The sequence below is a fragment of the Equus asinus genome, chromosome 1 (assembly GCF_041296235.1).
Source record: "Equus asinus isolate D_3611 breed Donkey chromosome 1, EquAss-T2T_v2, whole genome shotgun sequence".
NCBI classification, from domain to species: domain Eukaryota; kingdom Metazoa; phylum Chordata; class Mammalia; order Perissodactyla; family Equidae; genus Equus; species Equus asinus.
In genome coordinates, this window is record NC_091790.1 from 173897444 (window position 1) to 173922212 (window position 24769).

General features: G+C 37.9%; 1 protein-coding gene across 18 annotated transcripts in view; it reads left to right on the forward strand.

The window, feature by feature from the left end:
* ST7 (suppression of tumorigenicity 7) overlaps positions 1–24769 on the forward strand; it is a 250563-nt gene that overhangs the window by 199497 nt on the left and 26297 nt on the right. For all 18 annotated transcript variants that reach the window (XM_044762524.2, XM_044762587.2, XM_070512249.1 and 15 more), the window contains 2 exons: positions 13804–13876; positions 15346–15448. In XM_044762524.2, the coding sequence (XP_044618459.1) occupies positions 13804–13876; positions 15346–15448 (176 nt within the window). The remainder of the gene's footprint in view (positions 1–13803; positions 13877–15345; positions 15449–24769) is intronic.

The following is a 24769-nucleotide window of genomic DNA, read 5'->3' on the forward strand; positions in this document are numbered from 1 at the left end:
ATGTATTCCCTTTGCCTCATTCTTCTTTTTCTTCACCATTTTTTTGGGGGGGCTTTGAGTCTTTTTTAAAGTGACATTCACAAACGTCTTTTACAGTGAGGTACCCTGGATCCCTAGTAGGATTACCAGTTAATTGGTCATACCTCCTTATCATCTTCAGTCTAATTTTGATTTTGCCCTTAAGATAACTTCTCATGTTAGATTATTCTAGCCATTAACCTAAATTGCTGTCTTACTCTATTCAGGAGTTTTTATCCTTTTTTCCAATTTGTTAACCAAATTATGGGTAGGCAGTTTTTATCCAGGAAGTTGGTCCTTGTTTTGGAGTGTCCTTCATGAATTGACAAAAATAACAGCAACAGTAACAGCTAGTGTTTATTGAGTTCTTATAATGTGTCAGGGTCAGTCATGTTTCTAAGCCCTATGTGGTTGAACTCATTTATTCTCACCATAAGCATGTGAGGTAGGTAGTGTTATTTGCCCTGTTTTACAGCTGTGGTAACTGGTGCAGAGAGATGTTAAGTAACTTGCTCAAATAAAGAGCCTAAGATACCAAAGTAAAGCCTTGAAGATGTTGTGAGAGCAAAGAGAGAAACTGAGAACAGTCCTTGTTCAGTAAGATGTGAATTCTATGAGGAAATGAGAGCCGGGATAAAAACTAAAGTGGTCTGACTCCAGGCCCATGGTCTTAACCATCACACTTCCACTGTTTCTGCTGTTGGCAGTATTTTTTTAATTGTTGTCACTGGCACCATTCTTGTTGTTATTATTAGCTACAGTTTATTGAGAAGCTACCATGTGCCAAAGAAGTTATACACATTACCTGTAACCCTCACGATAACCTTGCAGGGAGGTAGTTATTCCATTTTAGCAGAGGCAGAAACTGAGGCTTGTGAGTTTAAGTAACTTTCAAGACCACATTCTTTGAAAACTGAAGAACTAGGATTCAAATCCAGGTCTGCTTGGCTCTGAAAGCGCATGTGTTTTTCATAAATGTAAGCCTTGCTGAAGTGACTTACTCTGCCTCCCTCTCTCCTATTACAAAGGCATGAAGTAGGCGGGCTGGAGCCGTGGTGCAGAATTTCAATGATGCCAAATTGTGTTTTAAGATTCCTTTTTAATCATTCCTTGAGAACTGGGTATATCTGTATTTGCTTATCTTTCTGAAACTGTCTTCCAAATAGAGTTTTCCATTTTCAATCAACTTGTGCCTGATTTCTTTAGTCACAAAGGGGATTTAATGCATGGTATTCATTTACTTTGAGATTTATCATCTCTCTTCTTCAGTCATACATTAGCTATAAAGACAGAAATCTTTTTAAGATCATTAAGTCATCAGAACCTTCTTTTAGAAGCCATTACTTAAGTTGTTACAAGCTTTGGATTGCCTTTCAAAGAAATTTATAGGCCACCTAGGTTGAAAACTTAAGTCTAAAAGATTAAAGTGGTAATGTGGAAAAGAATTCATACGTTTTTTTATTCATTATCGTTTGCACATTTCAATTTTAGAAGGATCTCATAGAGCAAGTGAATGTGAGTGTGAGTGCTACAAGGCACTCTTGGGAACGCCTAGTTCTGTCTGTCTGTAGTCAGTGATCCCTGGGGACACCAAAGGCAGTCAAGGATAGTGGTGAAGAGTCCTAGCCCTGGTGCCAGCCTGCTGAGATCAAGCCCAGCTCTGCCTTTCACTAACTGAGTGAACTTCAGCAAATTACTTAACCTGCTAAGCCTTTGTTTCTTTCTCTTGAAATGGGATTGAGGCTTAGAAAGGCTATGTAACTTGCCCAGGATCACACAGTTGGGAATTTGTTGTGAGGATTAAAGTAGTTAATCCATGTTAAGTGTTTAGAGCAGTGTAAGGTACACAGTAAGAGTTCAGTAACTGTTAGCTGTTATAAAGAGCCAAGATTACCACTCCTGAACTTCACCACTGTTCTCAGTTAATTTTGTTCAAATAGAAAGCTATATATAAAAATGTCAATTAAAATGAGAGAATAAGAGCCCAGTCTTGTGCCCCTCTCCCCAAAGACAGTGTTATGGCCTGTTATTAAAATTAATTATGGCTCTAATAGGACATATGTACAAATATTTGATAAGAATGGAAATGCTTAATTTTATCTATAAATAATTCTTAAACTTTTGGAAAGCTGAGGAAAAAAATGCCAGGGATTTTCACTCCTGATTAAAAGACAAATTATTTCAGCCTTGGGGCAATTTGCACCAATGGAAATACAAATCCAAGCTCTTTTGGATATTTACTCCATTGGATCATTTGTTGATTGCCCTAAATTTGGGGGCAGAAACTTCCCTGTGAGCGATAGCTGGTCTTTTTTATAGTCACAAATGCTATATAAATGCAACAACTATATCAAGACCATTTTTACTGATGCCATCCAGCCCATCCTAAATTAGCATTATTATCTGCCATCTGGTAATGTGCAGAGGGTATACTTTTAAGAACTGGACATGTTATTAACATTGGGGGCAATACTTTCATCTTAGTAGATTGAAAACAGAAGTTCTAAAGAAAGCATTAGGGAATTACTCTATGCTGAGACTATTCAGAGAATAAGCTTTTTGCTGATATTGTTTTGCAGAGTCAGCACATAGTTATAAGTAGAAATTTCGTAAACCTTGTTCATTGCCCAAGGCCTTATAACTAGCACAAGTTACTCAACTGTCCTCACAGTTCCTTTGAAATGCTCACTGCGTACCCTCTCTTTTGGGTAGGCTGTTTTCCATTTACGTTTGAGGACTAGGCAAGAATAAGAGGGATTTGAGATACCAGGAGGATAAGTGAATAAAATCTGTATTCAGGTTGTCAGTGTCAGCTGTTCAGACCTCCAAAACAGTGTTTTCAGTTAAGTATATAGATGTGAGTTTTGATGCCACAGGCAAAAGCCGCTTTTGAAACAAATCTACTACAAAATTAGGCTGCATTTGAGAAAGAAGGTTTGAATGCAGTCACTCCCTAGCGGCAGACTCCAAGCCTAGTCCAGCTCCTTTCCCTGGCTGGCTCTTATGGAAAAGATCAAGGATATCAAGCAGATATTAAAAAGAATCCTTGTGTAAAAGATGGGTAAATGAATCACATTGCCACTTCAAAGAAGAAAATAATTATTAACACTGATGTCGTGGGTTATGGCTTCAGACCAGTAAGCACAAGTCACTGAGAAAGGATGGCCCTGTATAGCTTTGCACTGGGTGCCCTGCTGACTTGGAAACCAAGAGGTAGATCTGTCAGGAGGACTAGGCCTTTGAGGTTACAAAATGATTGACTGTTATACTATACATGCAATGAGCAGGAGTTCTGATAATAGATGTTATTTCAATAAAGACAGTATGCATAAGAAGCTTCTACTGTCTCTGATGATGGAAGACATTTTATGAATGCATACATCTGTAATTCACATAGTTGGCACATGAACAAACCCACTAAATTTATGGCTTTAGTAGTCCTTATTGCCAAGTTATCATAATTTACCAAGGTGACATCCCTCCCCAGCCACCATTACCATCACGTAAACTGCCGTGTTTGGCTCCAGGGCGCCAGCCTCAGAAGGGCCCTCTGACACAGACTTTCTGGGGTAATCCAATCCAAAAGTTGCAAATAACATCTGGTGTTTGGCTTTGTAGAATAAAATGAATTTTCCTGGGTGTAGTTGAATATGTGTTGCCTGCCCCTCCCCCGGCTCCAAATTACTAAGGTCATGTAGTATTTCCCTATTGAATCATTGAACTCCCAGGTGGCACATCTTTTTGAGATTCTGGTAAATCAATCCTTTTTATTTCTTCAGTGAAGTTTTCCCCTTTGGTTGAAAGGGGACCTTGGAGTGGCTTTTTGAAGGTGGGACAAAAAGACTTCACGCTGTCTAGAACTAAAAAAAAAAATCCAAGGACAAGTCTACATTTCTGTTGTTTTCTTTGCTTCATATCATAAACAGGAGTAAACAGAAATTTTATTGAAGACAGCCACATGGAGGACAGCATCACATAATGGGACAGTAATAATACATCACAGTCCACAAACAGGTTAGGAAGGAGAAATGGGCTGCATTTTTGTTTGATTGTTTTTAGTTTTTGTTTGTTTGTTTGATCAGTTTGTGGCTCCAAAAGCATCTGTCAAGGCCACATATGTTGGATTAATACACACTTCAAGTATATCAACTTGTTCCCTGACGAAGGAAAGGGACACTTGATACTCCATCCTCTTAAATGATTACAGAGTAATTACGTTAATTTTTTTCAAATTCAGCAAGGATCTATCAAACCCTTATGTTGAAGAAACTAACTTTTAGGTGCTTCCAGATTCAGAGATGAATATGATCTATTCTGTATTGCCGAGAAGCTTTCAGTCTAGTGGAGAAAGATGTTAAAAACAACAAAAACAAAAACCAACCTATAGTAAGTCAAGCCGGGATGAATCAGTGCTCAGTGAATCTATTTGAAACATGTTGTGGGAAGTGCAGAGAAAGAAACCCTTTGAGAGCAAGCCCTGTGTCCTCCTCTTCTCCACACTCATGTGCTAGTTAGACATTCATAACATCTGTGGTGAATGAGTGACTTGTTAGATGGAGATGCTCCATGACAGTGTCCTCCTTGTGAGGCTCTCTGGCACTTATCTGCTGGTGCTACACTTGAAAACAGGTTTTAGAATTATAGATATGAAATTGACCCTCAATTGACCTATCTCATACTTAGGAAGAGTAACGATCCTTTTTTAATTACGTCTTGATTGTTAATATTGTAGATGAACAAGAGGAAATTAGGTAAAAAAGATGATCACTGAAAAGATTGTCTGTCTAAAGTTTTGCCCCATGGTTTTCTGAAACACCTCAAATGGAGAGTTTTACTCATAATTACATGAATCTCTCCCAAGATTATTACATTGAATTTCAAACTTGCTATTATGAGCCATTTATGACTTTTGAAAACTTAAGAGTCATTCTCCCTGAGATGACCTTTTCTTTCAGCAGCATCATTCTCATAAAGGGTCCTTGGGAGCCAAAAGAGGTGTGGTTTGCCTTCCTTGCTTCTGGCCGAAAATTCTTCTTTTCTTCAACCTTGTTTCAGCTTTTACTCCTGCTTTCTTGCTGCCCTACTTTTTCATTCCACTGCTGTTTCAGATAGACATCTAGATTTAGAGCACCAGTACAATTTCATACATTCTACTAGAATGTGTACAGCATGTTGAGAAATAACAAGTTTCTGACTCCCTCTTCAAACACCCATCAACACTGGTCACTTTTGGCTCCCAGAGGCTATATTATATATAAATGTTTGCATATTGAAGGAAGCTAATATCAAGTGATTTCAGATGTTAATACATTAACTTAGGATTTCATTCAGCAAACACTGACCACCAACTATGTTTTCAGATATTGTTTTGTGTTGTGGGTACAAAGTGATGAAGAAACACAGCTTTTACTACTAAAGCACACCATGTAAGTAGGAGAGGGATATAAGAGAACAGACAATTACTGTAAAGTGTAAAGACGGCGATAGAGTTTAACCCAAGATGGAAGAGACGCTTCACCCAGGAGGAGTAAGGGTAGCCTTCTTGGTGGAGATGGGGTCTGAGCTGAGCCAGACAGTGAAGGTGCTGGAGGCAAAGAGAGAAAATGGAAAGATTCAGGGGCAGGATTGACATGGCTTATGTGGAGAACTCCAAGTATCCCCCAGAGCAAAGGGATGGAGGAGAGCTGCAGCAAAGGGTCGAGATGCATTGGGTGAGTGAGGTAGGGACCAGACCTGGACGAGTTTTGGATCTAGGTTAGATTTTATTCTACAGGCCATGGAGAGACCTGGAGGCAATTTCAGCAGAGGAAGGGCTTCAGTCTGACCACAAAGTGGAGAGAGTGGCACAATGGATTAATACTCTGCCCTGTTCTGATTTGAAGTAGTTGACAGATAAACACACAGTGTGAAAGCACTAAGACATGAAGGAGAGGAGTGCCACTCTAGAGGACTGGTGAGGTGACTTCAGACACTGTGAAGCTGCAGAATGCTATCCTTTAGGGAGATATTTGCTTGGCTTTCCAACCACTAAGTACAAAAGAGTAGAGTTTGGTTTTTCTTTAAACAACAAAAGGGAATCCCAGTGTAGAAACTTTTTTATTTCCCAGGTGATTAAAACTTCCTATTTTAAACTATGCCACTTAATTTCATTCACTCTCCTGTGATGTCTTAACTACAGAAAATTGAGGTTTGTGTATACCCAGCATAACTCTTAGATAATCTGTCTTTCAGGGGAATGTAACTGAGACATGGGTTAAAAGCCTGGCAGGATTCATGTAATCCATCAACAGCTATCTACTTCTGCTGAGTCATAACAATGACACGAGAAGAAAAAACATAGAATGTGGGGAACAGGTAGAATGCCCACCTAGTCTTTAAAGGTTGTGTATTTGGGGACCGTGGAGTAGATGATGTGAATGCCTGCGTGTATAGATCTACAAGTCTCATTTGCTAAAAGCAAAGCATCTGATAAACTCTTGCCTTGCTGACACTTTAATTACTACTAAAGTAGACAAACCCTGGGAGTAATTAATACCCTGGATTTCATTCTTACCAAAAGGGAAGACCTTTAAGAGAAGGAGACCATGTTATCTTGTGGCTCATAATAGTAAAAGAAGGGAACATTAGGCATAGACATATTCCCTGAATCTAAAAACAAATAAAAAGCCAAAGCTACACCCTTTTTCAATTCAAAGGAAAGATAAATGTAAACCCATAAATGGAGATTCAATAAATAACTTTGTGCTGACACTGTTTGGCATAGGAAATACAGAGGATTTTTTTTTTTTAAGTGGAAAAGGGTTCAAGAAGGATGGGAGATTCCAAAAGATGAAATTATAGTTATTCCCAATGGAAAAAAATGTAAAGGAAAAACAAATGATTAAAGTATGTGAAAAGATCAGAATGACAAATAGCTAAATAGATACATAAAAGTGAGATAGAAACCTGTAAGCAGGTGTTGGCTAAACTCTAGAGGAAGCAAAAGTCTCAAGACTTTAATTGTGAAGCTATTTTCCCAGGAAAATGATGAAGAAAGTATAAGAAAATGAAAATAAAGGCAAGTAGCACTTGGGCAGTATGGGACGGTAACAAGGCTGTGGTATTACAACACCTGTCCGGTCACTAATCAGTTAACAACTCTTAAGTATATCATTTAGATTCTCTGGACCTGTATTTCTTCATCTGTAAATAAAAGATTTTTGAGGGATGACCTTCACAGTCATGTGCTGTTGTCCAATTCTTTGATCTATCTTGTAGTACTACGATTTGGAGAAGAAAGTAATACGTTAATAATTTGATAAAAACATACAGCTGTTCATTCCTGTTTTCTGTTTCCCCTCAATACTTTTGATTATTTTTTCTTTAGAATTTCAGCAAATAAATCAATCCCAACAAAATTCGAAAAGAGATGATTATGTGGTTTATGAACACTTAGGAAAGAAAGAGATGATTGAAGATCCAACATGGATTTACTGAGAAAGTTGTGCCTAATAAAAATAGATGAGGTAGTGGACGTGAAAATATTTGTAATCTATACAATAGTATTTAAATGTTTCCGATTAATTTAAATGGCCATTTTTCTTCATATTTCTGAATTAGAAAAATGCCATAGAAGTATTTATGTCTTTATTTAAATAAAATGTTTGATAATATTTTGAATGCTATCTTTTTAGGTAACATGGAGAAATGTGGTCATAATACCTTTTATACCATTAATAAATGGTATAATTTAATGATATAAATGGTATAATATAATGCCCATTATAACCATTAGTAAATGTTTGCACATATATCATTGCAGGCTGTTGCAAATTTAGGGTCATCTATAGAATACCATTTCTGGATTCTCTCTTTGGTATTGCCACCCTCAGTATTTTTTTAAGTTAGGCCTTGTAGACAACAAAGCACAGTTAAAAATCATAATGCTCTGGGGAGCTCATATTTGTTCTAACTAAGTGATATTGGTATATTTCTTAACCATTCTGTGTTTCACTTTTCCCATCTATAAAACAGGGCTAATAGTAGGTGCTATCTCATAGGGTTGCTCTGAGGATGAAATGGGATAATGTGTAAGTGATTAACATCAGTGCCTGGCACTTACTTAATAAGCCCTTAAATGTTAGCAGTAATTTTGATGATGACAATGGTTGTATGGGGAGAAAGGTATGTGTATGAATTGTATGAAGCAAAGCTGTGGGTGGGAGACGGAGTCAGCACAGTGACCGATAGGTTGGAATGATACTCTGAAACCATTAAGATTTAGTGGTTTAGATTTCATTTTAAGATTTAAAATTTAATAGAGACAAAAGTGAAATCCTGCTTATAGGTTCAAAAATTTTTATGGCTTAAGTAAAAGAAGACCTGTTTTTGGCTGAAATCAGTTTGAATAGCATCTGGGGATTTTGTTGACCACAGGATCATAGAAACAGATTAGGGGTTCCAGATGCTCAGCAGCAGGGCCGTCCAAGCTGGTTTTCAGAGAGGTGTAGTGGCCGTAGTGCCTGAGACTGCACATTTTCCCTGGGCTCCCCCCTGGTCAAGTTTCAGGGACTTAGAGGATTATTTTCATTTCTAATTCTCATATTTTGAAATCACCCATGGCTTCATAACAAAAATAAGTGAGAAATTCTGAAGATTATGTCCATTGAGGACCTAGAAGTATTTATTCTAGAAAAGGTTAGATTTAGAGGAGGTATTGAACCATCTTAATACTTGAAAGGCTAATAAGAAATAATCAGATTCTATTTTCTCTTTTTACTAGGCAAAACTAGTAAGTAATTTTTAGATAAGCATGCGTAGAGGGAATGGAGGGGTCAGAATGATAAAAGGCGAGTAAAATGTTATATAAGTTAGATTGAAGTAAGAGAAGACAGCTTCAGATGGCACAGGATTGAAGGTTTGGTTTTTAAAAAATCTTATTTTATTGAGGTATAAATTACATATAGTAACGTGCACAAGTCCTAAGTGTAGAGCTGGATGACTTTTCACTTATGTATACACCTATGTGATCACCACCCAGGATGCTAGAACTTTCCACCATCTCAGAAGATTGCTCATATCCACTTCCACCATTGACTGCCCTCCAATCCAGAAGTAACTATTTTTCTGACCTCTATCACCACATATTATTTTGCAAACTGCATACAACCACTTTGGAGCACTGTTTACCAGTTTAAATATATATCTATCTTCTGATTCAGTTATTTATATATATAATTCCAATTATATATCGAAGAGAAATGAGTTTATTTTTTTAGAAAAAGCTTACCCAAGAATGGCCACAACAGCTTTATTCATAATAAGCCCAAACTGGAAACAATCCAAATAGCATTAGCAAGAAAATAAACATATTGTGTTATAACCACACAAGAAATACTACTCAGCAATAAAAAAGAATGAAGTATTGATAGATGTTACAACATGGATGAATCTCAGAAACATCATGCTGAGTGAAAGAAGCCACACACAAAGGAGCACATCCTGTATGATTCCAATTGTATGAAGTTCAAGATTGTAGATTTTAATGAAAGACTTTTATGATAATTTGATTTTACATGCCTAAGATGCTTGGAGAAAGTTCTTCCCCTTTCAGAAAAGGACCTGTATGAAACACAAGATGGCAAAGAGGGGGACAGAAAATTAAACTAACACCAGCAGTTCATCTTTGCTTAAGTGAGAAATGTTTATTTAGCATTCCTTGTTTCTGCAATGAGTAATGGAATTATGTGATGTCTCATTATTTCCTTTCCTTTTGTTTGCTTCATGATTCTAATTCTTAAGAGGGCTTTCCGGGAATAATGGTAGCTACATGCCACTTACAAAAGACAGAAAGGCACTGCATTGAGTCTGTTCATACTAAATCAGACTTAGAATGATTTTAAGATCCTTTTCCTCAAAATAAAACTTCTGAATAAATTACAAGCAATATTGGAAAGCAGCTAATTTGTTATTTCCTGCTCCAAACTTCTGATACTACCATTTTCATCACTACTGTTTGCCACTCTATTCCCCTTATCATTTTTATCCATTTCCCTAGTGATGAAAGCATAAAATCACAGTAGGTAGACAAAACTACAGAGATAAAGAACAGATTAGTGGTCACCAGGGGACAGGTGTGGGTGAGGAGGGTACAAATAAAGGGAAGCACGTGAGAGTTCCTTTGGACAGTTGTGTATTTTGATGGTGGTGGTGGTTACCTGAGTCTGGCCATGGGATAAAATTGCATAGAACTACACACACAACAAATGCATGCAAAAAATGGTGAAACCTGAACAAAGTCTCTAATTGACTTAATAGCACTGTACCAATGTCAATTTCTTGGTTTTTGATATTTTACTACAGTTATGTAAGGTGTCGCCATTGGGGGAAGCTGAGGGAAGCATTCACAGATCTCTGTGTACTATTTTCACAGCTTCCTGTGAGCCTGTAATTATTTCAAAATAGTAAATTTCAAAAATATAATAGGTAACGACAACCAAGTCTCAGCCTTGTTTTTTTTTTTTTAAGAAATAGGTAGTGTTCATGGGGCAAGCAACCCATAATAATTATCTTTCTCATAAAGGTAATGTATATGGATTTTTCTGAAAATTGAGCCAAAACATGCAGTTCCTACCTGTGATTTAGATGTTTGGCAGTTATTAGAATGAAATATAGTTAATGAGAGTGCCCTGCAAAAGGAACACCCTAACTTTTGTAAAGGTATGTAAGTACATCTGATAGATCTGCCAGCTGGCAGCACTTTGTATAAGTTCTACCTTTATCTGTTTGTGCTGTCTGTGTCTGGCTCCACCAATGTATTTGCCCATGAACTTGCTTCAGACAATTTGTAGAAGTCTTCCATTTAGCATCATTGTTATCTTTGAAAAATTCACTTATTACATGTAAATCACAGATAAACAAAGATAAGAAATAAAAGAAATAAAGATAAGTAGAAACTAAAATAAAATAAAGATAAGAAGTAGAAAAAAATTGTCTATATCCTACGCTGTTGATATTTGGTATATATAATTTTCAGTCTATTTATCTCTGTGCACATAAACGCTTTTTAAAAAAATATGAAATCATAATTTCTGTAAACTTGTTTTACTTATCAATGTGTGCACAACAATGCAACATTTCACCAGGTCATTAAATACTTTGCCACTGCGTGATTTAATAACTGCATAGGATTGCACCCTGTGGATGTACAACAGCTTAACCAATCTCCTATAATTGGACATTTAGGCTGTTTTCAGTTTTCCACCATTAGAAACAATGTCGTGATCAACATCCTTAAGGCTAAATCTTCATGCACAGTCATGATTATTTCCCGTAGGAAAAACTCTCAGAAGTGGCATTGCTGGTAGGCAAAATGTTAAAGCTTTTGATTTATATTGCCAAAGATAAGAATCATTTTAAAAAATATGTTGTAAACAAAAACCTTATTTGAACAAGATGCTTTACCTGAAGGGAAATTTAGGATCAGTTTCTTTAGAGTGATTCATCCCATTACCAAATAGATGTATTACTTTGACAGAATTAAAAGAAAAAATTGAAAATATCTAAATAAACAAGTTGCGCAGGAATTTTTTGCTATTTTTATTTTTGTTAAACAATGAAAGCAAAGTAATTTACTGGAGTGAAAAGATAAATAGAATGAACACACCACTAGTAGGGAATGGGGTATTTACATTTCTCCCTTTCCCCACTTGATATTGGTTAAAATATATTTTTGGTTTTTTATTTTTTAAGCATCATGACTGTGCACATCTACCACCGTCTTTACACACAATGAAGGAGTAGAGGTAAAATTTTTTAAATGGGGCAAGTGTACTATAGTAGTCGTAATGTTGCAGAATTCTGTTGCATCTTTCTAGTTGTGAATGTCCTGTCTGTGGGTGTGAGAGGGCCTGGGTCTGGGTTAAGGATCACCCTTGATTAGACATCTCTAGTACTCTGCTGGAACACATCAATTGTACCTTTTCCGCATTTCCAATTCAGTAAATGTGTCCGCTTGTTTGATTTGGTAACCATCAAAACACGGTCTAATCTTTCTCATTGAGAAGTTGAATCCTTAACAACAGATTTTCTTTAGTTTATGAAGTGAGGCTCCATCTTGCACTGCCACCTTCAAATAATTATGACCATTGTTTCTAGCCTCAACTCCTTTCTAGGACTTTTCATTGGTCCCTTCTTAATAGAGAGGTGCTGGGTTGACAGTGAAGGAACACCTTTTATTTAAAAGGTCTGTACTTTAAAAAAAGGTCTGACCTTTTAGGTAGAATGTATTATCTGCAGTTTTTTATTATGTTCCAATAACAATTAATGAGTGGATCCTAGTAAACAAGATATTTGATTCCTGGATTGAGTTTCCACACTGGGAAGCGGTTAAATGTTTAAATGCTGGAAAAGCAACAACAAATCCATGTGTCTGATATTCTTTTTCTTCTTCTTAGTCATAAGCACACCATTTTATACCATTCCTAGGTGATGAAATTTTGTTTGAATATAATTTGTGAGATCAGGGTTACAAAGACCCTTTCCCTTTCAATTCTGTATTCGTATTTTCTATGATTATTTGTATTTTATCAATGTCATTGACGTTTCCCTCAAAGAGAAATTCCTCATGCTGGAATTGATCGTAAATACTTGTTATTAGGTGAGGGATTGGTCTTTTACAAAATTATTTTCTTCTGCTGCTGTCTTTTGGCTAATTATGGGACTTTTCATTCCTGCTGTCATGTAATTCTTTCTAAGTTGACAACAGCCCTGCAAAGAAACTTGCAGGGCATTCCAGGTGTTAAGAGTTCCTCTAACCTAGAGTGAATTTTGTAGCACTGGGAAGGGCGTATTTTTACCTGGTCTGAATTAAGAAGGTATTTCTATGTCATAGTATAAATTTGGTTGAATGTTAAAGAAATACTATTCTGGGAAAAAATAGAACCATAATTTAAAAACAAATTTTTCCCCCAAAGGGACTACCTGCTTTGAGATTATCTACTCTGAGTTGTACCCTGTACTTTTATTTCCCTGTAAACTCATTATATGAATCTGTTACCTGCTCCCACCTCTCCATCTGAATTTTCTCTAGAAACTGAGAAGAGCTGTTTTTCTGGGAAACAAATTAGGCTTCACATAAAAGGGCATTTACCATGGGTTTGAATGACCAAAAATTGTATAGTTTTCTAAAGATTTCATATATATGTATATATATCTCCTTATAAATATATAAAGATTTCTTATATGTGTTAAATGATATAATATGTATGTTATATTTTTTTAAAAAAAAACCGAATATGAACTTCTTGAAATGTAATTGAATGGAAATCTGGTTTAAATCTAACCACTAAAGAATAATTTACTTAGCTGTGTTTTTTACAAAAAAAAAATCCAGGTAGTATTTTTTCTTCACATTAGTATTTCATGTGCCTGTTGAGAAATTTTTATAAGTGACAAAGAGGTCTTTGCCTTTCATGATATTAAGGGTATTCACGTAATATTTAAATTTATATATTTATAGCTATTCTCTACTTAAACTCAGCATATGAAAATCTGTATTTTAAAATAGAAGATGATTGCTGAAGAGTTAGTCTGGTGGATTTTAAATATGAATTATTCACAAAATATGAATTATCCTTAGTTTCACATACCACTTTGATACATAAGGAGCAGCTGTGTACTGTATGTTAAAATATTCTTAATTTATGCTTTATTAGACATACATGATTAAAATGCTAGTGTATTAAAAATCATTGCTCTTTGTTTCTGCAAACTTACCAGAGTTCCTACTTTCTTTTTCTCTAACAGATATAAGCTTACCAAAGTCGGCAACAATATGCTACACAGCTGCCTTGCTCAAAGCAAGAGCTGTCTCTGACAAGTAAGTGAATAATAACTTGTGTGGTACTAAATGCCTGACCCAACTAAAGAGATGTGTTGTCTCTGAGGGCTTTCTCTGGAAGTTTCTCTTAGTCTGTGAGACCCTTGCTTATGAGCATGCATTTTCCAAAACCTGCTGATCTTTTCTTTCACTACTAGAAGGAGGGAATGTGTATCCCCAGGTATTGTAAGGGTGTATGGGTCCCTAAAGAGGGATTTATGTGAAATTCCATACCTCTGAGGTGAATTTTTTTTTTTTTTTTTTTTTTTTTTGCCAGACAGTAGATACTAAAAGGCCTGCTTGGGACTTACACAAAATGCCTTCCTTTTATTCATTTTTTTGCAAATTCCTCTTCCTTCAGCAGTCCAAGACTGGGTAGAGTTGTAACAAATGTAATATGGCAGAGGGGATGGTCATCTCCCATTCTTTGCCTCATCAATTCCAAATTAACTCCCCACCCAGGGTCCATTTAGTCTGAATCGCTTTCTCAGTGGGACATTTTCCCATTTTATTCAGGCAGGTGACTATGGCATAGAGAATTTCCATAAACATCCAAGATGACTGGCAGGTGAAAGGCAATAGATGGCTTAACTGTTTTTGAGTTCATAAACGTCTACACTTCCCTGATACAATTCCTCTGTAGCATTGATAAGCAGATAACAGGAAAAGAAAACAGCCTCTGCTATGTCAGACAGGATTGCTGTTAAGTGTGTGTGCACTTCAAGACCGAAGTAATTTTCTTTCATTCTTTTTTATCCTGTAGATCGCCAGTACCTACTGCAACATCTTTTCTCCCTACACAGCGACTCCAGCTTGGGAGGGCAGGGCCAGGGTTGTCACAGCTTCCCCTGTGGTGTCTGCCTGCCAAGCACAGCTCTGGAGTTAGCCCTGGGTGTGAGGTGAGAAAGAGATTGCATGGTCTGGTTTTTTTCATTCACTTGGGCAGGTGTCTCGCCCGCAGTTTGGGCATGTACACCCCCCCTGCCGGAACGGCCCCAAGCAGGCTCGCCTGCTGCTGAAGCTGCAACGACTTAACCCTCCATCGCAGCACTGACATTGGGTTGGGAGCCTCCTTTAAAATTCTCCCCAGTTCTGTTTTTAACCAAGTGCGCTCTTCTGTAACCTAGTTTTCTCTTTTTCCTACACTCTCTACCCTCGTCAGTCCTACCTCCTCCCCTGACCTAAGCAGGTACCTCATAGAAAATTTAGATTAGCTATTTAGACAGAGAGATTTGACAGCTGAATTTAATTCCTGCCACGATTAGATGCAAGCACGCTTTCTGCTTCTGCTGGGGTTTTTGTTGGCCTCGTACTGAGGGGTCACTCAGAGGTTCGGTGTAGTGGAGGTTTGGAGAGCTCATGCCATTGACTCACTGTGGTTTTATGGGCCCTTGATGTGTAGATGCCTTTCTAGGTTGATGCCCAAGCAGTGGTCCCAACTGGATGTTGTTTGTCTTTCTGCTTTTCAGATTCTCTCCCGAGGCTGCATCTCGGCGTGGACTGAGCACAGCAGAGATGAATGCGGTAGAGGCCATTCATAGAGCTGTGGAATTCAATCCTCACGTGCCAAAAGTGAGTCTGTGGAATCCCCACAGGAACTCATTATGATAGCAGAGAAAGTGTTCAGTGACCACAGTGTCATTCTTGAATACACCCAGTTATAAAAAAATGAATTGCAACCAATGAATGCTGAGGCCCTCTGCAGTCTATGGTTATTAGCCTCATTTTTAAGCAAAAACTACATTCAAGAGGCTTTGGGGCTGATTTTCAGGCTTCATGTAATAAGGGTAAATGGATAGATCTAGCTTAGGCAGGCCAGGTCAGGGTGTCTGAAATTGACAAAATATGGAGATCCCAACGGTGTTGATGCATTTGATAGGAATTTCACACCAGTTGCAGTCTTACTTAGCCCCAACTTGGGAAATGAACCTTGTGAATAAAAGTGGTAAAGAATACTGACAAATGTGACATTTTATGTCTCTAAATAAATGATAGCCATCAGTACTGTATTGGCAAGAAAATAATAGGGAAAACCTCAGAGTATGAAGTATTTTCCTTTTGACTTGTGAGTGCTGTTTTAGTCAGTATACGTAGTAGGAAATATTTGTCTTGAGTGTTAACCACATGATTTACCAATTTATAAATATATATATTTTTTCTGAATTTGATTTTAAGAGAGTCAAATCATGGTAGAGGATATTTCTATAGTCTTTTATTCAGGAGATGGATGTGTATTTATGATTTACCTGTGTTTGTGTACCTGCTATTTGATAGGCATGTCACTCAGGGCCATTTTCAGCTTCTGGATATTATAAAGCACATTTTGACCTCTAGAAACCTATTCCTGCAGTTCACATCAGGTACTACAAGGCATAATTTTCTTGGCAAATGTCTGATGAAGACTTTCATTGGTGAAAAATGACAAGGGAAGGCTGTTTTCTTGTTTTGTTGCAGTACTGTAACCAAAGGGTAAGGTGGAGTGTGTGTGTGTGTGTGTTGATTTATGGAGTTACCTACTTTAATTTATTTTGTTGCTATCCATAGTGACAGAGATAAGTGACCTAATATCATTCCTGAGGTTTTACTCAGGTCGTGGTCATTTTTTCACAAAACCGGAAATTGGAGAGTGGTGCACTGTGCCACAGTTGCAGAAGGATGCGTTTATCCACTCTAGTTCTAGTGGATAATGACCAGCATCGTATTTGTAAACTTAGGTATTATATATAGGGTGGCATAAGATGTATCTTTTCATTTAATATTTTTTCAGCTAAGTTAAAAATGTTCATTCAAATTTGATTAAAATTTAAAACCAATCATGAAAATATTGTCCTGAATTACAGTAAACTTAGGTCATCAATTAATATTTATTGAATGCCATTCTCTAACTACAGAGCTATTCTATAAGCATAAATGAGGCTCTTTTAGAAGTAGTATTGGACAATAGAGTCCTAGATTCTGAGACAAAAACTTTGGTTTAAATCATTTATTAGCCTTGGGACTTGGGCTTAGCATTTCTGAACTCAAAGTTAAAATGTAAGCCTTACTTATCTTCTGTGATAAAGATCATGTGAGATAATATATCCAAAGTTCTTTGAAAATACTTGAGCACCATATGTTTGTAACTTATTAAAACTATTGATATTTGACTTCTTGGTGGTCCCTCAAGTCTGGCAACTGGGTCTTAACTTTTCCAGTTATACCAACCAGAGCCTTGTAATTCTGGGGCACAAGATAGACAACTCGTACAGTACTCGCTGGTTAGATACTTTAATTGAAGCTGCCATTTAATAGTATGGTAATAGCCTTAAACGGTTGATTGAGCATCTAGAAGAGTGTTAAAAACTCAAGGAAATAGTTTAACACTACCATGGAAGAATTTGACTCAGTTAACTAGCACTCTGCCTGCAAAATAGAATTCTTCTAAAAGTGGAAACATTTCAGATACTTGATTTCACTCTAACTTTCTAACCATTAAATGAAGAAAAGATAGGGAACGTAGGTAAACTGATTCTCCACCACTTTGCTTTGTTGATGATTGTGCCAAGAGGGAAACTTGTTTCCAGATCCTCTTCATCTATTGACATTTCTGTTGGGAAAAGGCCCTGTGAGGCACTGGGTCATATGTTCAGAATTAACCACAAACCTCTGGTATATGTGTACTAAATGCAGGCTGCTATAAACATCTTTTTTACGTGTTCTGCTGTTTATTGTAATGCCTGCTGGTGCTTTAGTAAACACACACACGCACACACACACACACATGCACACACACATTGGTGCCTTTTCAGGCAAAGGATAGCCTTAATTCTAATGAAACGTCAATGAAGGATGTAAACTCTTAGACTCTTGGTGTAAGGGGCCTCAAAAGTCATCTAGGACACCCTCCCCTCCTCAGCTTGAATCTCTCCTCATAATGATAATATGATAATTATTTTTATTGTTGGTTTCTGTTGAGTGTTTACTATGCCCCAGGCACAATGCTAACTGAACTACATATGCCATCTCATTTGTTTTTCGTAAGAACGCTGAAAGGTGTGTCATACGATTATTCCTGCTACAGAGATGAGGACACTGTAGTTTGGAGAGGTTAAGTAACCTGCTCACCGTCACACAGCAAGTACATGACAGAGCCTGAACTGATTCTAGGTTCTCTAACTCTTAAACGTCACCCTCTACTGCCCCCCATCCCACCAGGTGGCAGACCAGCCTAGGCTTGAACCCTTCAATGATGGCAGGCACGTCGCTTCCCAAGGCACTCAATTCCTTGTGGACAATTCAGATTTCTTCAAGATATTGTTGTATCTTAAACACTTCCCTGGCCTTTTTTCTTTATAACAGGAAGTTGTCAGTGACGCATCACAGGAATTTTCAGTATCTACGTGCTGTTTTATCCAATTATAGTCTGCCCAAAGGAGAAAAAATACCACATATGATAGCTGAGAACTGCTTTCCATAAATTTCCAGCTTAGTTCCATCTGGCATCCCATTAAGCAAAAATACGTAGTTAATATTTCAACATCCAATGAAAAATATTATTTACTCATTACTCTTAGGAACACTCTTCACCTGCAAACACGAGGAGTAGGGAGTGTGTCTCTCTCCTAACCGCAAGGCAAGACTGGGAAGTAAATAAAAATAGTAAAAAGCCACGGGTCTCTATTCTGAATAAGAGCGTCTAAGTAGTCAGATTGTAAACATGAGGATTTCTGAAGCTTTAGATTGCAGCAGATTTTAAGGAGGAAGCAGCCCATAGACTCATCATTACAAATCAAATTGTGTTACTCCCCGCTGAGGAACTGCAGCTGTGTCCCCAGCCCTACAGAAGAAGGTATGAACTCCTTGGGTGGTTCTTCAGGACCCTTCGTAATCTGACCCAACTTGTTTTTCATTTTTTCCAGCTCCTTCTAACAGTCTGTTCATTGTTCCAGAACCATTCTTCTCCCCTTCCCTCTTTGCTTCCTCTGAGGAAATCCTACTCTTCTTTCACCCCTGCTATTAAAAATCAACACCAAGAAGCCTGTGTCTTCCTCATCCCAGAATCAGTCTCTCCCCTCTGTGGTCTCTCACTACACTGCATTGATTATGCACTCCCTGTTTACCCCTATTTGAGGGCAACTAGGGATGTTAGGATCTTGATGATGCTGGTGATTTTCAAGAACTAGGTACTCAGTTCAAAAAGACAAAGAAACCTCTAAACCATTAGAGGATGTTTTCCATTTAATGGGATTAAAATAGGAGCTTTGAATTTAAAGGGAGTATTCTCCCTTTTTTAAAGCAACACTCATGTGTTGCTGGACAAATGAAGAACTATATGCTCATCTCGGTTCTATACTTTCATCTATGTTTTGTTATAGTTCATTGGATTTTTAGCTTTAGCTTTTAATTCTGCTCTCCCTGTAAACATGCTTCCCAACTCACTGCTCTTCCTTAGCAATGTCGAGGTTTACATGGAAGGGGGCACTTCTAGCAGTGCTTCATCACTCTACACAGATCTGAGTTTTCACTGGTGCCGTGTACTCTTAGTATACTGCATCTACACTGCAAAGCTTTCCCCAGAAAGAGGCGCAATTTTGGTTTGAAGGATGTTACATTAACTCCTTCAGGACGCTAAAGATAAATTTTCATTTTCTGACAAGTCTCCCAAAAAAGACAAAATTATTGGTTAGTTATAAGAAGTTTTAGATATCTTTTTTTCCTCTGTAATGGTATTCTAAAAATGATTTTTTAAAATATTAAAGTATAAGGAAATCATTGATAATCTCATCATCCAGTCATATTTAAGACTATTGTCTTTTAGACTTTTTATCTATGCATTTTTAATACTTAAGGAATCATAGTCAAACAGCATATTCATATTTAAAAAAACTAACATGGGGCTCTTAACTTGGGCTTTATGGTTCGGTATTGGGGATATGTTTATTTTTTCTGGGGGAGGATCATCAGATTTTCATGGTTCCTTGAAGTTAAAAAGTCTATCTTCTAACTTAACATTAAATTTAGTCTAAGTCCTTGTACCTTAAAATACATGTGCCTTCAAACACTTTAAAATATTCTCAGTAACTGTTTTCTGAATGATTTGCTTCCTTATTTTTTGTTACAGACAACACATATCATGAAGTCTACCTTAACAAATTTTTAAGTATACAGTACAATATTGTTCACTATGTGCACATTGTTGTACAGCAGATCTCTAGAACCTTTTCATCTTGTATGACTGAAATTCTGTATCCATTGAAGGGCAGTTCTCCATTTGTCCTTCCCCCTAGCCCCTGGTAACCACCATTCTACTTTCCGCTTCTGTGAGTCTGACTACTTTAGATACCTCATATAGCTGGACTCATGCTGTATTTGTCTTTCTGTGACTAGCTTATTTCACTTAGCGTAATGTCCTCTAGGTTCATCTATGTTGTAGCATAGGACAGGATTTCCTTCTTTAAGGCTGAATAATATTCCATTGTGTATGTATGTATATCCATTCATCCACTGATGGAAATTTAGGTTGTTTTTACCTCTTGGCTGTTGGGAATAATGCTGCAATAAACATGGGAGTGCAAATATCTCTTCAAGGTCCGTTTTGAGTTCTTTTAGATGAATACCCAGAAGTGGGATGGCTGCATCATATGGTGGTACTATTTTTAGTTTCTTGAGGAACCTCTATACTGTTTTCCATAGTGGTTGCACCATTTTACATTCCCACTAACAGTACACAGGGCTTCCAATTTCTTCACTTCCTTGCTAACACTTGTTATATTCTATTTTTTTTTTTTTTTTTGATAGTGGCCATCCTAACAGGTATGAGGTGATATCTCATTGTGGTTTTGATTTGCCTTTCCTTGATTATTTGTGACATTGAGCACCTTTTCATCTACCTGTTGGCCATGTCTTCTTTGGAGAAATGGCTGTTCAAGTCCTTTACCATTTTTTCTTTTTTGAGGAAGATTAGCCCTAAGCTAACATCTGCTGCCAGTCCTCCTCTTTTTGCTGAGGAAGACTGGCCCTGAGCTAACATTCATGCCCATCTTCCTCTACTTTATGTATGGGACACCTGCCACAGCATGGCTTGCCAAGCGGTTCCATGTCTGCACCCAGGATCTGAACCAGCAAACCCCAGGCCGCCAAAGCAGAACGTGCAAACTTTACCACTGCACCACTGGGCCAGCCCCACATTTGCCCATTTTTTAATCAATTTTATTTTGTTTTTGCTATTGCATTATAAGAGTTCCATATATATTTTGGATATTATCCCCTTACTAGATATATAGTTCGCAAATGTTTTCTCTCATTCCATAGGTTGCCTTTTCACTCTGTTGATTGTTTCCTCGGCTGTGCAGAAACTTTTTATTTTGATATACTTCCGCTTGTTTATTTTTGCTTTTTTTGCCTGTGCTTTTGGTGTCATATCCAAGAAATTGTTGCCAAGACCAGTGTTATGAAGTTTTCCCCCGTTTTCTTCTAGGAGCTTTATATTTTCAGGTCTTACATTTAAATCTTTAATGCATTTCGAGTTGACTTTTGTGTATGGTGTAAGATAAGGGTCCAATTTTATTGTTTTGCATTTGGATCTTCAGTTTTGCCTGCACCATTTGTTAAAGAAAATAATTTAATTCTTGTGTCCTCTATTGTAGACATCAGGTTGTAGTCAACTCTAATAGTGAAACTCTTTGGGCATAAAGGTGTTTTTGGTCTTTAGAATTATTTCCTTAGGATAGATATACAGAATGGGAATTACTGAGTAACATATGGAAGCACTTTAGGGCTCTTGATATTTATCGCCAAATTGCTAAAAAAGATTGTAGCAGTTTACACTCCCATCAGCAGGTGACTCTACTGTTTCATCACACCTTCAGCAGCATTGAGCAATTTGTTTAAAACAAAAAAGAAAAGAAAGAAGGGAAACAAAAAACGTTTAGGATTTTATTAGGTACAAATGTAATTCTGTTCTTTTAGTTTGTGTTTCTTTGCCACTACTAGTAAGGTGAAACATTGTTGGCCATGTGTAGTTATCCTTTTCTGAATTGTCAGGCCCATTGTGTAGACTTCCTATTATTACTGGGAAAACTTATTAATTATAATGACAAAGCAATAAGTAGCAACATAAAGGTAGGCAGACTTGTGAGGTATCATTGAAAGGGTTCAAAAGTGTTTGGAACAAGGACTCCCACTACTTTCTGTCCATGGGCCAGAGGGAACTATGGGAAGTGGGGAGTTAATTAGCTCCCTGCCCATTTCCTTTTTGATAAAATGGGGATAAAAATATAGGCTTCCTAGGGCTGATGAAAAGTAAGAGGAATTACGTTGTGTAACTCATCCAGTATCTAGTAGGTACTTAATACATGTTGGCCCCTTCATCATCTCTTCTCTTGTCCCTTCAGCTCTATTTCTACACTGGCAGGCTGGGTGGAAATAGAGATGCCTAGAAAGATGCGTTAACAGGTACTTCTTGGACCACCCTAGTCTGAGGAAGAACTACCAGAGAGTGTAACAGTGGCTCTACAGTGCCCCTGCCCTTGAATACCCACAGGCCTCCATATTTGAGGGGAGGCTCTAGCATGTCCTGGGTACAGCTGTTGTCTTGAGGAATTCCCCATTTGTAATTGTTTGGTAAGTCCTTTGCTTGTGGCTGATTAAGAGTTGCCCATTTCCAACCTGTCTTATATTCTTGTTCTAGCGTGGCCATCCCTCTTCTCCTTGCCACCAAAAACAACTAATAACAATTTATCATTTCTTTTTATGCAGTAAACATTTTTTTCCCTCCAAATGCCATCTTGTGTGACACCTTAATGAGCAAAGCAAGTATAAAAGCAGAACTGCTGTGGTTGAAACTGAGATGAGAAGGCGGGTAGCCCAGCAACCCCACAGCACCTCTGCATACAGTTTGGAAAATAACAGAAGCCTGTGACCCATTATCACCATCACAGGAAAACCTCAAGCTTGCAAGGTCCCACCCATAGAACAGGAGGCCCCACACCTATTCTTAGCACAGCAGGGGGCTGAGGGAGCCCCAGCTGCTTGGGGTGCCTGGGTATTGTGAATGAAGCTGTTGAGGGAGAAAAATCAAGCAAAATTAGCACCAATGGGGGAAACCTTTCATCTTCATCTTGCCTGAAATCCCAGCCCTATTAAACCATGGGCTCTTGTCACTGGGCCCACGCGGAGGGCAGTCCACTAGGGTGCTGGCGGAAGGGGACTCACCATGCTCCTAAAGCTCTTTTTCCCAACAGGGCAGCCCAGGCTTGAAAGAATATCGAAGTGAGGACCCAGCCTAATATTTAGTTTTTAAATTATAAGTCTAGGAGTGTGGAAAGTAATGAGAAAATAGGAAAAAATCAAGAATGTTATGACAAAAATGCATTTCCAGTAAAAATTTGCAATTTTTTTTTAAAAAGCTCATCTAATGTTAATCTAGAAACTCTATTTTAAGACACTTGTGAAGTGAAACATCCTGATAATTGTATATGCTAATGGAATATCCACAGGACCTTGTTATAGTGATGGAAATTCTATTTCATGCAAACACTAAGGCAATCCTCCCTTTATATCTTGGTGAAGCTGATTGACAGAGTGTAAAATTGCTTTTTAATCCAATTTAGGAAACAAAATGTGTAGTGGGTTTTAGCATTTAAAAATGCTTCAAGCATGGCAGCAGAAACTCAAAATACCTTGGCAGATTGTCTGTGATACTGTATATCGATAGTACATTTCAGAAATATTATTTCAATATAAGTTTCTTTGAATTGAGTCATATTTTGTTCCGAAGCCTTTTTGGATTATAGTAAGGAGAATGTATTATGGAAATATGATCCAGAGGAAAGTGTAGAGAAATCAGTTTTTAGCCACATTCTCAGGAATAGAGAGTTTTTAAGTGGTCTCTTTAACAAAAAGCACTGTAGCTGCTCCTGCTAAGGCCACTGCCACCAAGGCTACTCCCATCTCAGTCATCGGCTCCTTTGACCCCTTGTTAAGCCTCATCCTGTTTTCTCTCTCCTGAGTATTTGGTCCCACTGACCACTTTTTCTATCTCGGGGTCATCTTGGCTGGCTCCATGTCATCCTGCATCTCTGAGCATTCTCCTATATTGTTTCCTCCCCTGCCCATCGCTCAGCCAGGTTCTCTGGGAAGCACCATTCGCTGCCCTCTCCTTGCTTGCTTGAAGCTCTCCTGTGAGAGCTCATGTGCTCCCACTGCTTCAGCTTCTGCCTCTCCCGGCACACCCAAGTCCATGTCTCCAGCTTCTCTCCCAAGCTCCAGGCTTGCACAGCCAGCTGCCTTCAGGCCTTCACTCCAGAGATGTTTTGCAGGCACATCTACTATTTTTGTTAACCTTCCCACTGCTGAGCCTCTTCCTCTCCTGGTATCTTTGTCTTAGCTAATGATCTCACGTTATTCTAGTTTCCTAAACTAGAAATTTCACAGTCATTCTTGGTTCTTTCTTTCGCCCTCAGATTCAGCCAGGACCATGTCCTGGGGAAGTTTCCCTCCTTGGTTTCGTTACCCCCTCACCTGAACCATGACAAGAGCTTTCTTAGACTTGGCTAACTTCAATCTCTTCTCTGTCTGTTGGTCCTACACATGACTTGCCCATTTCATTCAAAACCACAAACTGTACCCACTCACTTCCCAATTGTCTACTGAGCGGTTGGTTTTCAAACAGTCTTCCTAGGAGCCATCAGGATTCCTCAGACCTTTCTTAAGTCACTTTCCCAGGGTCCCCCACAGCTTTGTTTTACATCAATTTCACATATTCTAAGTTTTTTGTTTTCCTTTGAACAGATTTTTCTGTATCTCAAAGTTTGAAAACCGTGGAATAACTCAGGGTTAAGTTCATACTCTGGAGCATATCATGGAAGGCTTTTCACAGCCTACTTTTCCTGCTTCACTACGTTAGAGAGTAGC